General features: G+C 40.0%; 1 protein-coding gene across 1 annotated transcript; it reads left to right on the top strand.

Annotated features, from left to right (window-relative positions):
- Positions 1-3411: 3411 nt before the first annotated feature.
- On the top strand, positions 3412-4466 carry LOC149111156 (uncharacterized). The gene has a single exon (XM_089292017.1). It carries the CDS (start codon positions 3542-3544, stop codon positions 4412-4414), a length of 873 nt encoding a protein of 290 aa, XP_089148143.1. The 5' UTR covers positions 3412-3541; the 3' UTR covers positions 4415-4466.
- The last annotated feature ends 10534 nt before the right edge of the window (positions 4467-15000 follow it).

Consider the following 15000-nt stretch of genomic DNA (forward strand, 5'->3'; position numbering starts at 1 on the left):
CATCCTCCAATGATATGATTAAATCTCCATCGACAGTTTCTGGAACAACACCAGCACCATGCTCCAACTTGGCGGCGTACATTACCCTTGCCTTGTCGTACAGGGTTTCGTGCTCTAGGGCATACTTGTGTGTCACAATCTAGATGTTTTTCTAATGACGAATATTGCTGGAAGGACTTGACACACCCCTCCTCTGGACAATGAAACAGCCCACTTCTTTTCTCACTGCTTTCTTCATCACTGTCTTTCTGTTGCTGAAGCCAATTCTCTTGTTTGCTCTGGGCATTGTCTGGCTTTGACGGCTTCGAAAGAAACGTCGGAGCTCGCATTATCTGCCAGCTTGTTTAAATGAGGCAGAGGGCTACTGCTTGCTTGGCCAAAATTGCTCCAGGGTAAAAATTTACCGCAGCCAATTCCATACCCTCGCCACACTTGCATACCGTCGTTACTGTATTCAATGTTGTTAATGAAACTGACTCCTTCCCACTTCACTGGTGCTGACTTTGCAGTAGGTTGCAGACCACTCACTGTCACGCTGACTCCAGCCATTCCGCCAGATGACTCGATAGCAGTCATCATTTGTGAGGCTGTCTCGATGTCATGGCCAGTATTGACATATATTCTCATGTGACTTTTTATTGTGGCGGCCTTACGGTCACATGAGCCTTTTCCGCTTTGGGGGTCTGAAAAGTCAACGCGCTTCAGATTGATTCCATGTTTGGTTGCCACTCGATGGACCGATAGTAACGTTGATGCACAATGATAGCACCCGGCGTTATCTTGCCTGAGATAAACAGAGTTTATTTCTGGCATGATTTCCTTAAGTTGAGTGAAAACATCGCCAATAATGGCAAGAACGGTTGAACTATCCTGAGTGCAGCTTTCAAAACAATGCACGAAAGTTAACAATTCAGTTTCATTATTGGCATTGTTTCTCATAGCTACACTGATATGCCAAGGAATTCCACGCTTCCCAAACCAGTCGCTTTGACTTTCCCGGAAATTTTCTTGGCAAAAACTTCATTGCCCAGTCCATAGTAAGAAAAACAGACTTTGCATCCAGATTTTCAAGAATTTCGTGCCTTGCCGCATCCTGGTTTATAGACCGAAGAAGGTGGGCCTTCCAAGCTTGAATATTCTGTCTCGCCTCTGATATTTTGTACTCCATCTCGTCTCGTTCTTCATCGCAGTCAACGCTACCAAGGACTTCCTGGATTTCATGGAATACAGTAGGGAGTATCTTGCATCTGTCACATCTCGCATTGTGCTCGTGATCACATTTCTTGATGTAATCATCGTCTTGGGGATAGCTTAGAGCATAAGCACGACAATGATCAGGGATCATCGACTCACTTGAGACGTGCACCTTTAAAAATAGAGAAACAGAAAACAGTTGCTTTGACAACCTGACACAAGGTACCCAGGCAGGGCGTGTACAGGCTAAAGACGAATAACGTCGGGTCTCTATAACTGCTCCAAATGTGTTTAATATATATTATGATGTGTCTGGTAGCAGTCCCATTTTGTAAGACTTCGTCATGACGCAAAAACAGAGGCATTCTCGTCTTAGGAGGCCACGATCCTTTTGGTCAGCACCAAGAATCGCAACCTCTGCCCGGATCTGACTTTTTGATCATGCGCAGAGATTCGTTTCGTATTCTCAGCTAATACGATTTGTCAAATTGGAAGGGAAGTCCGTGAATCAAGGACTTCCCCTGTTGGACCAACCCAGAGGTCATGATTCTTAATGCTGACCAAAAGGATCGCGGCCTCTGGGACAAGAATGAAACAAGTGATGAAGCTATTGGTTCCTCTTGGGTTTATCCAGTTTAAAAATTTGTTCAAAATTATCGTCGTCATTGTCATCATCATCATCATCATCATCATCATCATTATTATTATTATTGTACTGAGTTGTTTCTACTTACATTGTTTAGTAAAAATTGTAAATCATGCATATGAACGTAACAATTCAGCTGCCTTCTGGAAAGTGGGTGAGGCCTATACTTCACATGATAATTATAAAATATACGCCTATATCATAAAATGACCACGTTTTAAGACAATATGCATCAAATATGAATAAACTAAAGCATTGGGAGGAATGCCCAGGAATTTCAGAAATGTTCGCGTTTCGGAAATTCAATAATTTTCGGGTTTTCGAACACTTTCCAATAATATTTCCATACCATTTGCACCCCTTGCGAAAGTTCCGTAACTCTTGGTTGAATGGAAAGTTCCCTCGGGCAACATCGACTTTACGAGTAACAAGATATGACTGATATTTTTCTTCCGTCAAACTAAAGCTAATGCACTCGTTGAAAACCCTTACCTTGTAGTCACCTTAAAGGTGGCGTTTAGCTAGTTGAAGTTTCTCTTTCTGTACTTTGGCCCGCATGAAACCTTTTCCATAGTCATCTCCAAGTTTGTCAACTACCTTTTCCAATTCGTCAAAAGCTTTGGCTCCAGCTGCTGAAACATAGTCCAAGCCCTGCAGGGATTTCCTCGTGGAAGCGGAACATACACTGAGAACTTTGCATAGCGTACTGCGCCTCTTTGGCGTAAAACCCACATCTTTGCAGTAGCCAAGATACTGCAGCACAATGTGCTCAGGGATGAGACTTCGTACAACATTGGAAACCTTTATTTCGGCGTTTGATGAAAGCTTCAATGTTTTCTCACCAAAAGGCAGATCTTGTATTATGTGAGTACTCGTAATAAATGCCAAGAAATGATCGAGCTTCTCAGGGGCAATACACATTCTCGTGTTTTTAACGGAAGGAACTTTGGAGCCTCGACCATGGAGCAATAGATGATGTCTACCTATGTTAAAGCGATACCTGGACAAGTTGGGTGTCCATCTCTGCAAATCCTTGAAAGTCAGTTTGTCTACCATGATGGACAAGATCTGTCTGCGAGTGCTCCAGTGAGTCGCGTTGCTATAACATTCGGTTAGACATTCCATCAGGGATGAGTCGATAGTATTTTCTTCAAGCTTTGATTTGACGAGTGAGGAGAGCAGCATCTCAGAGTCCTCAGGGACAATTTCATTCAAACAAGCATTAACAGTTTGTCGTGCCTTTCGGGTATAATGCCATTTTGTACTTTCGGATGCTTCTATCCAGGGTTTATCCAAAGAATGGCGGATTGGACTAATATCCCTTGAAGCGAGGAACTCGTTCAGCTTTTCTCTTGGTGACTCACTTTTTTCTTCCGAGAAAGACGGTTCGTAAAGACTTGCTTCAAATGTGGGCCCTGACTTTGAAGTGAAAGAGACTTCATGAGGCTCCTCTTCCATCTCTTCTTTCACTTCTTTCTGTATTGAAAAATGAAAGAAATTAAATACTCCAAATTTCCTTAGATATTTCTCCTCTTAAAAACGCTTTACAATACATCATGAAATAAGACGAGAGCATGCGTGAGCCCGTCATGGTTGGACGTGGTTTCTGAGCGGAGCTTAAGTTTCCTTCTTTTATAATATTTCCTTGGTATTTTCGACCTTAATCACATCTTGGAGTGATGCTATGTAGTGCCAATTTCAATGAAGAAGACTAGTGGGAAACATAAAAGAGGAGAAAGAGGTTCATTGGAAGAAGAAGATAACGTTTCGAAACGATGCAATATGGCGGATAGTGTCGGCGAAGTACCAACTGCTGCAGCCACTCAGCCCGAACCAAACCTAATTGACATCAAGGAGATGCTAGTTGAAATACAAACTACAGTTGCAACGATACTCAGGGAAAACCAAGAACTGAAGCAAGAAATTCTAGAGCTGAAATCCGCCCTAAATGCCAACCAAAGGGAAACGGAGAAGCTTAAAACGAAACTTACCAAAGCCGAGAAAGCAAATGACACGTTGAGGAACGAGCTTAACCACACAAGAATGAAACTAAAAGATCATACTGAAGAAATGAATAACTTAGAAGAAAAATATGACGCCCTGGAGCAATATTCTCGTAAGAATTCGTTGGAAATTTTGGGCGTACCTGAAGGCGCGTACACATCAACCGACGAAGTTGTTATCCGTATTGGAGAAGCCATAAACGTCGATATCAAACCGGAAGATATAGAAATATCACACAAACTGAAAAGAAAAACCACTAAACCCGTAATTGTCAAATTCGTGAGCCACAAAGTAAAATCTCTTCTCTACAAAGCGAGAACCAAGCTTAAAAACGTGAAAACCTCTGACGTATTTCCAAGCTATGCTTTCGCGTCTCGAGAAGACCAGCGTATATTCATCAACGAGAATCTTACGAATTATCGAAGAGAGCTTTTCTGGAAAGCAAACAAGATGAAGAAAGATAACATGATTACCAGCACTTGGACAATGGATGGAAAAATATTCGTAAAGACATCGCCGAGCGGAGCACCGGTAAGGATTTATTGCGTAGAGGACTTAGACGATCTCTAAACTGTGTTAATATCAAAGGACTGCTAAATAAAAGAAGGGACTACGGACTGGATTGCTAAGCGAAGGAACTCCTAAAATAGGTCTGTTTTTTAAATTCATTATTGGTAATTTTTTTGTTTTGTTTTGTTTTGTTTTGGTGCTTACAATTGTTAATACGAGGGGGAATGCGAACCGAATTTTTTATTCCAAAAATCTATCCTTAAATGCATAAATTACACCTACACAAATGTTCGGTAATTTCATTGAATGTGAGAGGTCTCAGAGATACGGTTAAGAGAAGGAGCATTTTTACGTATTTGAAAGATCAGGAGGCCAATTTTTATTTTCTGCAAGAAACGTTTTCCAAAGTAAGCGACGAAGCCGTTTGGAGAAATGAATGGGGAGGTGAAATTTACTTTTCTCACGGGACTTCTCATAGCAAAGGTGTTTGTATCTTGATTAATCGAACGGTAAAAGAAAAAGTGACCTTCACATCCAGTGACGCGGACGGTAGAATAATCTTAATCAACCTCACTTACAACGGTCTAAAATTGTCATTTTGTAATATATACGCGCCCAACGACCACACACAATAAGTAAGTTTCATTCAAGAACTAAATTGTCTCTTAATTGACAAATCGGAAATTACAACTCTTATAGTAGGAGGTGATTGGAATTGTACGCTATCTAAAAAAGACAAAAAAGGTGGTTCTCCTTGGAGGCCAACAGCATATAGGAATTTGGTAAATATCACCATGGATACCCTTGACCTTGTCGACATACAAAGAACTCGTTATCCGAATGTTAACAAGTTCTCTTACAGGTCTAAAACGTTAGGCGTGAAATCAAGGATAGACTTCTTTTTAATATCCAAGCACTTGACAAAATTTGTTAAAAAAGTGGACATCCAAACCTCAATAGCACCAGATCACAACACGATATTATTATCATTGTCGTGGCCGAACGAGAATCCTCGAGGACCGGGTTTTTGGAAATTCAATAATTCTCTATTAGAGGACAAGGAATACAAAACCAAAATTCTAGAATTATATCCTCAGCTTCGCGAAAAATATAATTATGTAAATGACCAACAGCTGTTTTGGGAACTGATTAAAATGGAAATAAGAAGCACAACGATTTCGTTCTCTAAAGGAAAAGCACAGGCGATTCGTAAGCATGAAGTGGAGATCAAACAACAACTTGATGAGCTGGATAAAATAATCTGCAATAGCCAGAACCTTGATAACATTGACGGAATTCTTAAACAATATGATGACCTCAAAAAAGAACTCCAACATCAATATAATAATAAAGGTAAATCTGCAATCTTCAGATCTAAATGCCGCTGGGTAGAAGAGGGCGAAAAAGCCACAAAATACTTTTTTAATTTAGAAAAAAGGAACTATAATAGAAAAACTATCAACGAAATTAAATTGGAAAATGATGAAACAACTACTGATGAAACACAAATTCTATCAATGATCCGAATATATTATAGTAATTTGTATAATTCTCAAACAACAGATGCACAGGATAGCTTTGAAATGTTTACCGAAAGCATGGAAATTCCTAAACTAGACGATGCAGAAAGAGATGCTTTAGACGGTCCTTTGACTTACGGAGAATGTAAAAAATCATTGGAGACTTTTGAAAACGGAAAATCACCAGGCGAGGATGGTTTTACCGTAGAATTTTATAAGCATTTCTTTGATCTTGTAGGAGCAGATCTATTAGCAAGCCTGAATGGAGCATACGAGCATGGGAGGTTATCGGTCTCTCAGCGTAGAGGCATAATTACGCTTTTACCGAAAGACGACGCTGAATTATTGCTTTTACAGAATTGGCGACCAATCACTTTACTTAATGTGGATTACAAAATTGCATCAAAAGCCATCGCAAGGCGAATTGAGCCAATGCTCTCAAAACTCGTACATCCGGACCAAACGGGCTTCATAAAAGGAAGATATATTGGAGAAAATGTAAGATTAATAAGTGATATTATGGAGCAAACTCAGGTGAACAACACTCCAGGTATATTAATATCAGTTGATTTTAAAAAAGCTTTTGACTCACTGGAATGGTCTTGTATTCAAAGTGCTCTCAAAAAATTCAATTTCGGTGATAGCTTAAGAAAATGGATCGAGATCTTCTACATGGACATAGAAAGCGCAGCTTTGAACAACGGTTTTGCAACGGACTTTTTTAAACCCTCTAGAGGAGTTAGACAAGGATGCCCACTCTCGCCATATCTGTTTATCCTGACAGCAGAAATACTATCAAACAAAATAAGACAAAACTCAACCATAAAAGGAATCAGAATTTTTGGCTCAGAGATCAAACTAAGCCAATTTGCAGACGATACCAACTTATTTTGTGCTGATGTGGCTTCTGCTGAACAAGCCCTGAAAACTATGAGTGCTTTTGGGAATTTCTCTGGATTAGTGCTCAACGTAGAGAAAACAAAAGCATTCTGGTTAGGGAAATGGTTGAATAATAGAACCAAACCACTAGGGATGAAATGGATGAATACTCCCACAAAATTACTAGGAATCTATATTTCCTATGACGAAAAAGGTAATAACCAGATGAACTTTAATTTGAAAGTACAAAAACTGCAGACAAATTTAGACATTTGGAAATCGAGAGGATTAACACTCTATGGAAAAGTACTGATAATTAAATCTTTGGGGTTATCTAACTTAATATACTCAATTTCAAATGTTAACGTCCCGAAGGAAATAGTGCCAATGGTAAAAGATAAAATGTTTCGTTTCCTTTGGAAAAATAAGAAGGACAAAATAAAACGGACTAGTATGTACCAAGACCTTTCCTCGGGAGGCTTACGGATGGTTGACATCGAACTTACGATAAAATCGCTCAGACTTGCATGGATCAAAAGACTTCTCTTTAGAGATAACTGCAATTGGAAAGTAGTACCGGACTATTTTTTTAACAAACACGGAGGTCTCAATTTCCTGCTTCGATGTAACTACGATGTCAAATATTTAGGGCACATTCCAACATTCTACAGAGACATACTTATTGCATTTGATGAAATCAAGACTCTGTACAATTATGATCAAGGAACCGAAACCATTCTCTTTAATAACAAAGAAATCTTAGTTGATGGAAAACCGCTATTTATAAGGGAATGGTTTGTCAAGGGTATCCACACGATCCAACAGCTTTTTAATGAAAACGGTCAATACCTAACTTTTCAAGAATTTCATGCTAAATATCATTGTAACACAAATTTTCTCCAGTTCTATCAAATCTTGAGTGCAATTCCTGTGAGCTTGAAGAACAGAGCGCGAGTCCTAGGGCAAAACTCGATCTTTAATTATAGAGAAAACTGGAAATCTTTTTTACTGAACGAAACTAATCAAATCAATTTTGAAACGTATAAGGCAAGAGACTATTACCGCCTACTTCTTGTTAAGAAACACCAATCACCTCATACTGGCCCGGAAAGATGGAAAAGAGATATTTCAATAGACACAGAGAATTGGACAGATGTCTTTAAAATGGCTTCAAAAACATGCAAAGAAAATAAGTTGAAAGAATTTCAATTCAAACTTATCCATAGGATTGTCATTACAAAGAAAGAACTCTTCAGATATGGGATAAATACAGACAGTGACTGCATCTACTGTGGTGAGCCAGACTCTATAAATCACACCTTTATCGACTGCGAATTTACAAAAGCCTTCACATGCAAAGTCATCAATTGGTTTAACACTCAGAATGGTTCAAACTTTAAGCCAGATACAAAAGAAACGCTTTTCGCCACCTTTAAACACCCAACATATATGGAGCTAGTGAGAAAATTCAATTACACCCTCCTTTTTATGAATTTCTATGTGTATATAAGTAAACTAAACAACAGTTCGCTTGTACTACCCGAATTTATTGCTAGAATCAACTATAAATACAAAGTTGAAAATTTGTAAATTAACACCGAAAAAGTACTCGTAACGTAACAATGCTCGTCACAAACTTTATAGACTAAGTTACTTTTAATTGTATTAAATCAAGATTAGAAACTGTTCCTCCTCCCCCTTCCCCGCGCTACGAGTTGTTTGTTTGCTTTTTTGCTTATTTTGTAATTTTACATTTTCCTTTCCTTTTATTGTTTTTTTCTTTCTCTTTTTATTTCTGTTTCTTGCTTTTTATCCTGTTTAATTTAATTGTAGCTAATGTGTGCTGTCAGAATTAATTAATTATTTTATGTTATTCGTTTTCCTAATGTAAGTAACACCTGATGTAAATAAGTAATGTACATTGTAGTATCGGAGTAGCCATGCCAGAGTACTTTGTTATTGTAATTTTTGTAATTTGTGATACGTGTAATTTGTTAAGACGTGTTACTTTAAATAATAATAATAATAATAATAATAATAAAAAAAAAAAAAAATCAAAAAATCAAAAAATCAAAAAAAAAAAAAAAAAAAAAAAAAAACATCATGAAATAATTTAAAGTTTAAACTGTAGGTAACACGAGTCTAGAAAAGGACCTAATTATATTGTTTCGCATCAAGGTCTTGTACATAGTCTTCTCATATAAACACATCCAAAAGCTAAGGGATTTGTTCCTGGGACAAGTCTCTGAGAATAGTCTTCCGAAATATGTTGAAAATTATGCGTGGGATATAGAAAAAAAGGGTGTTCGTCAAATTACAGTTAGTCTATGGTGGTGGATCCAGATGCAACGGGTACAGACCCCTCCCCCCATGAGACCAAATGGTTACGTTATTTATTATTGACGACGCAGGTCTGCTCAAGGTTTACTATAAATACAAGAAATGTGTGTTCCAAGGCTTCTCAAGAAGAATGACAGTAACGGTCGACCGAAATTGATGGTTAATATATTATAACGTGTAACCGCTAGTTATTAACCGTGAAATTACTTTAACAGCATTTACTGAACACATGTTTGAATCTCCGTTTCAAAAGTCATTAAACCGTTTACATTGTGCCGTTTGCATGCTGACTGCAAGTATTAATAAAAGAAATGTGGTTGAAGCATACCAGAGTAAGATTTTCCATCTCTTCGACATTGACAGCTTCCATGGCGACAGATGGTGAAGTTACAGTGCTAGTGGCTGCCTCTTTCTCGTCTGTAAATAGGGCCCTTAGGGTTTTTCGACATGTTGCGCAAATACCTGAGAAAAAAATCACTAGCTGTTAGTAGTTAAATATGCAATTAGAAAAAAACAAAAATAAAACTGAATCCAGGCGACTTGAATAAAAAAAGCGTGCAAAAAGTCAATTCACCTGAGCCAACTTGAAGAAACACTCCTGTCCTCTTTAATATGATTTGAGAATCACGTTTCCCTATTCCTCTGTCACACTTTGGCCAGCTTCTGTCACTTTTGCCGTGATTTGATATATCAGATGGAACCCTGCACCTCGTACTAGACCCTCTGGTCCACCTCAAACCAAGCTTTGCACGATGCGAGGGACATATTGTCATAGAATGTATGTTAACAGGAGGAGAGAATATGGCTGCTCGGCTAAGAATTAGGTCAACTTCGTCTTTTGGCCCGGAAAAACCAAAACTGGTTGAATGGCTATCAATCCGCTTTGAGCAGGTTAGTAGAGGTATGATTACCGTTTCCTGCCTCCCCTCCAAAGTTTCTTTGCCGCAGTTGTCGATTTCAGTTCACCTCGTTTTGAATTAATTTGCGTTATCTCGCTAAACGAAAAACATGTTGTTACTGCCGAAGAACAGTATTTTATTTTTGTTTTATTTTGATCGTGACGTTTCCTGTCAATGACATGAAGTAGCTTGCAAAACTTTGTAACCACCCGGACGGACTCACGTGGAACTGATTTTGTAAAACTTGGACGTGTCTTTGGTTATTAAAAAAGTGTTAAAATCAAATTTGTTGTCGTTATGCGAGTTCATTGGGGACTAAAGAAGTAGCGGCAACATTTTCTGGTCCTTGAAAGCCGGATTAGAACGAGCGAATCGAAGAATTTGGAATTTGGTGTGGCGAAGATTTTGGAATTTAGTATGGAATCGACCGAAGCGACTGATGGCGGTCGCCATCTTGGCCATTTGGATTCAGCTCGTACTGTGAGTACTAACATTGTTACTTTAAAAAACAAATGGGCAGCCGTCAAAAGAAGGATCACGAACACGTTGAAGAAATTAGAGTCCACCGTCGCACAGTATGGTCGAAAAGCGATTATACGTGGATATGTCAACAACTTGCAGGAATATCTTAACGAAGCGAAAGGCCTCAATGATGAACTCGTCTCAGTGATCCCAGAGAACGAGCACGAAGCCGCAATAGATTGGTATGAAGAACAACTCGATAGAGTCGAAGACGCTAAACTTCAGGCCAACGCACATCTTGACGAGCGAGCAGAGGAAAGTTCTAGCGGATTAAGCTCGGTGAAATCATGGAAAACTTCTTTGACAAGAAATGTCTCCCAGGCGGCCGAAATTCGCGCCAAAATTACTTCAGCAGAAATTAAAGGAAAACAATTTGCCTTGGAGGAACAGCGAAGAAGAGAGGAGTTCGAAAAACAACTGGAGGTTAAAAGGAAACTTGAACTTGTCCAAGATGAAGCTCAAAGGCTAAAATTCATGGCTGAAGAAAGAAGAAAGACTCAGGAAGCCAAGGACGAGGCTGCACGCCTCGCAGCAGAAGCAGCAGTGTTACAAAAGGTACAAAATGAAGTTAATGATCCGGAAGCTTTGTCTAATCGATTGCTTGATTTTGAAGATGATTCATTGAAATTTGTTCCATCATCTAATCTTGATGAACCGTTAACAATAATTCCTCCACTACTCCCTGGTTTGTTGCAAGGAACTGGAGCAAATCATGGAACTGCATTGCCACCTGACAACCCTACAAAAGTTGTTACACCTTCACCTTTGTTACAACAGCCAAAGTCAGCTGTTTCATTTATTGCACCTCAGGGCACGAAAAAACCTAATGAAACATTGCCTTTGTATCACTCGTGGATTGGAGATTTACAAAGTGGAGTACAGCATCCAGCTTTAACTAGTACGGACAACCGAAAAACAACCATTTGTGGTCATTCTACTCGTGACTCTCTTCCAAAGTTACGCCTAAGTAAGTTTGATGGTGACCCTTTACACTGGTCTGATTGGTCCTCAATGTTTAAATCAATTGTTCATGATGCTAATCTGTCCCTTAATGGCAAAATGCAACATCTTCAGAACTCTGTTATTGGTAAAGCTAAGTCTGCAATTGAAGGATATGGATACAGTGGAGATTCCTACTATGAAGCACTGAAAGAACTGGAATCCAGATTTGGCAAACCTTCCCTTGTTGTGAAAGTCACACTTGACAAACTGAAAAAAACAGCTCGATTACAAAATGACAAACCTCAAGAAGTGAGAAATCTGTCAGATGTTGTGTCAACTACTGTGTGGACATTTAAGAAGTTTGGATATGAAAGTGATCTGAAAGCAGAAGCTAATGTTTCCCTTGCCGTTGACAAACTGTCCCAGGAGCTCAAAATCAAATGGAAGGACAACACCAAAGCTACCAAACTGCAACGACCTAGTCTTGATGACTTCAGTGTGTGGTTAAAAGGTCAGGCAGATATTTATGATGATTGTTGTTACCCAAAAATGTCAAGTAAGTTTCCATTCCAACCTCATAAGAAACCTCGGTCTGGTGGATCAAATGGAATGACTGAAAAACAGAACACTTTCTCAAGTAACATTTCACCTCGCCCCAGGCCAACAAAGTCCTCTTGCATTATGGGTGATGGGCAGGAACACAACTTATCTTCTTGTCCCAAGTTTAAGGCTCTAAGTGTGGAAGAACGCCTAAATGAAGTACAGAAACATAAGTTGTGCTTTTGTTGCCTCAGTCCTCGACATTGGCTTAGCAATTGTTCAAATCAAAAACAGTGTGGTGTAAATGGGTGTACGCGTTCACACAATGCTCTGTTGCACAACTTGAGAAATGTTTCGGTGGAAAGCAGTGATGCAGTGTCTGCTATTAACCCAGTAGCACAAGCCGAAGTTGGTTCGTCTACTGAACATTCTAACACATCTCACAGAAACAGTCACACCTCTGTTCTGTTACAAGTAGTACCAGTAACCCTCTATGGTCCAAAGGGATATTTCAACACATATGCTATGCTGGACACAGGAAGCACTTGCAGCTTGCTGTTAGTAGATGTTGCTGGAAGACTTGGTTTGGATGGTCCTTTGGAAAGTGTGGTCTTAAATGGAATTCAGAAAACATCTGAGCTTATGACAAAGCATGTTAATGTACAAGTCAGCCGATTGAATGACTTTGGTACCCAATTTGATGTGAATGGAGTTCTTGTAGTTGATCACCTGAATGTGCCAGAGAAGAAAGTGAAACTTGATGAGCTACAAGAAAGATGGCCACACCTATCAGACTTGGAGCTGACTGAAGTCGTTGGGACTCAAGTCACTTTGCTCCTTGGTAGTGATGTTCCGGAACTTATTGTTCCCCTGGAAACTCGACATGGTCCAAAGGGTTCCCCTGTTGGTGTTCGCACTAGGATTGGATGGACTGTTACTGGTCGCTTAACTGGCTATTTTCAAGAATGTGAATCTGTTTGTAAAGTTCATGTGGCGACTCCAGATGAGGAACTCAATGACACCGTAAAAACTTGGTGGCGAACAGAGAACTTTGGTTGTCGTTATGACAATGATACCCAGCGCTCAGTTGAAGATGAAAGAGTCATGAAATTCTTGAATGAAAGTACACGTAAGGTGGATGGTCGTTATGAGGTTCCTTTGATTTGGCGTGATGACAAAGTCGAACTTCCTGACAATTTTGCTGCAGCTGTTCAACGTCTGAATTTTCTGGAGAAGCTTAATCGTAATCCCGAGTTGGCAGAAAGATACAGGAAAACTATTGACATGGATATGGAAAAGGGATACATCAAAAAGCTTACTAAGGAGGAAGCAACTGCACCAGCCATGCGCAAATGGTACCTTCCTCACCACCCTGTTCTGAACCCCAAGAAACCTGAGAAGGTTCGTCGAGTATGTGATGCCACTGCAAAGTTTCAAGGCTCATCATTAAACAGCCAACTTCTTAGTGGCCCAGATTTGCTGAACAACCTTGTTGGAATTTTCATGAGGTTTCGAGAAGAAAAGGTTGCGCTTTCAGGAGACACTGAAGCGATGTTTAACCAAGTTGCTGTCCCAGAAGAAGATCAAGCTTCCCTTCGATTTCTGTGGCGTCAATCTCCTGAATCATTGACAGAAGTCTACCAGTATGTGCGTCACATATTTGGAGCCAAATGTGCGCTAACCTGTGCTAACTATGCTCTGTTGAGAAGTGCAGAAGATAATGAGAAGCAGTTTCCGAATGCTGCCTTTGCCGTAAAGCGAAACTTTTACATGGATGACCTTTTCAAGTCTGTTAAATCAAGTGATCAAGCTCTGGAACTGCAACAAGAACTTGCTGAAATGCTAAACAAAGCAGCTTTTCACTTGACCAAGTGGATCTCTAATGAGACAGAAGTGATCGAGCGAATACCAGAATCGGAAAGAGCGCCCTCTATCAAGGTTGTGGAGGAAAGCATCGTAATGCCTATGGAACGTGCTCTTGGTGTCGTTTGGGATACCAGCTCAGATTGTTTTGTCTATGAAGTGGTGAAAAGAGACATTGCGGACACGCGTCAGAAGATTCTGAGCTTGATAGCATCCCTCTTTGATCCGATTGGATTTCTAGCTCCATTTCTGGTCAGAGCAAAAATCTTCCTCCAGCATGTGTGGCAGTTAGGTATTGGATGGGATGATGCACTGCCACCAGAGTTTCTAAAGGAGTGGTCCAAATGGCAGGAAGAGCTGGATGGAATTGCACAGTTTCACATTCCCCGTTTCTATCGTCACATACCAGACAACCCGTCTGTTATTGACCTTCACATCTTTGGAGATGCCAGTGAACAAGCATTTTGCGCAGTGACTTATTTCAGATTCTGCTATGTCAGTGGAGCAGTGTGATGTGCATTTGTTACGGCGAAGACTCGGGTAGCCCCGAAGAAACCCTTGAGCATCCCAAGGCTTGAACTGCAGGCTGCTGTTTTGGGTGCAAGATTGGCTGCTGTAGTGATTAAGGAACATGATTACATCATTGATTCCACCTATTATTGGACAGACAGCAGTACTGTGTTTCAGTGGATTCGTGGAGTGTCTAAGCGCCACCCCGCCTTTATTGCTAATAGAATTGGAGAGATCCTGGACAGCACCGAACCCAACCAATGGAACCACTGTCCTGGACAGATAAATCCTGCAGATGATGGCAGCAGGGGACTTCCAGTGAGCTCTATTACTTCTGGGAGTCGTTGGGTAAATGGCCCTGCCTTCTTACACTTACCTGAAGAGAGATGGCCAAAGGGAAATGTAAAGCTTGAAATTCCCAAGCCGTCCGATGATGACCCACAAGCCCAAGAAATGGCCATTACTTGGACTGGTGTGGTGAAAGGTTCAAAGAACGATTTCTTATCTCCAGCGAAATACTCATCTCTAACAAAGCTTCTCAGAGTAACTGCTTACCTGAAACGGTTTATATATAACTGTAAGCACCCCAAATCTGAACGTCACATTGGTTCTTTGTTGGTTGAAGAGATGG

This window comes from Orbicella faveolata, unplaced genomic scaffold, assembly GCF_042242905.1.
Source record: "Orbicella faveolata isolate gen_17 unplaced genomic scaffold, um_ofav_v1 contig_24, whole genome shotgun sequence".
Taxonomy (NCBI): Eukaryota; Metazoa; Cnidaria; class Anthozoa; order Scleractinia; family Merulinidae; genus Orbicella; species Orbicella faveolata.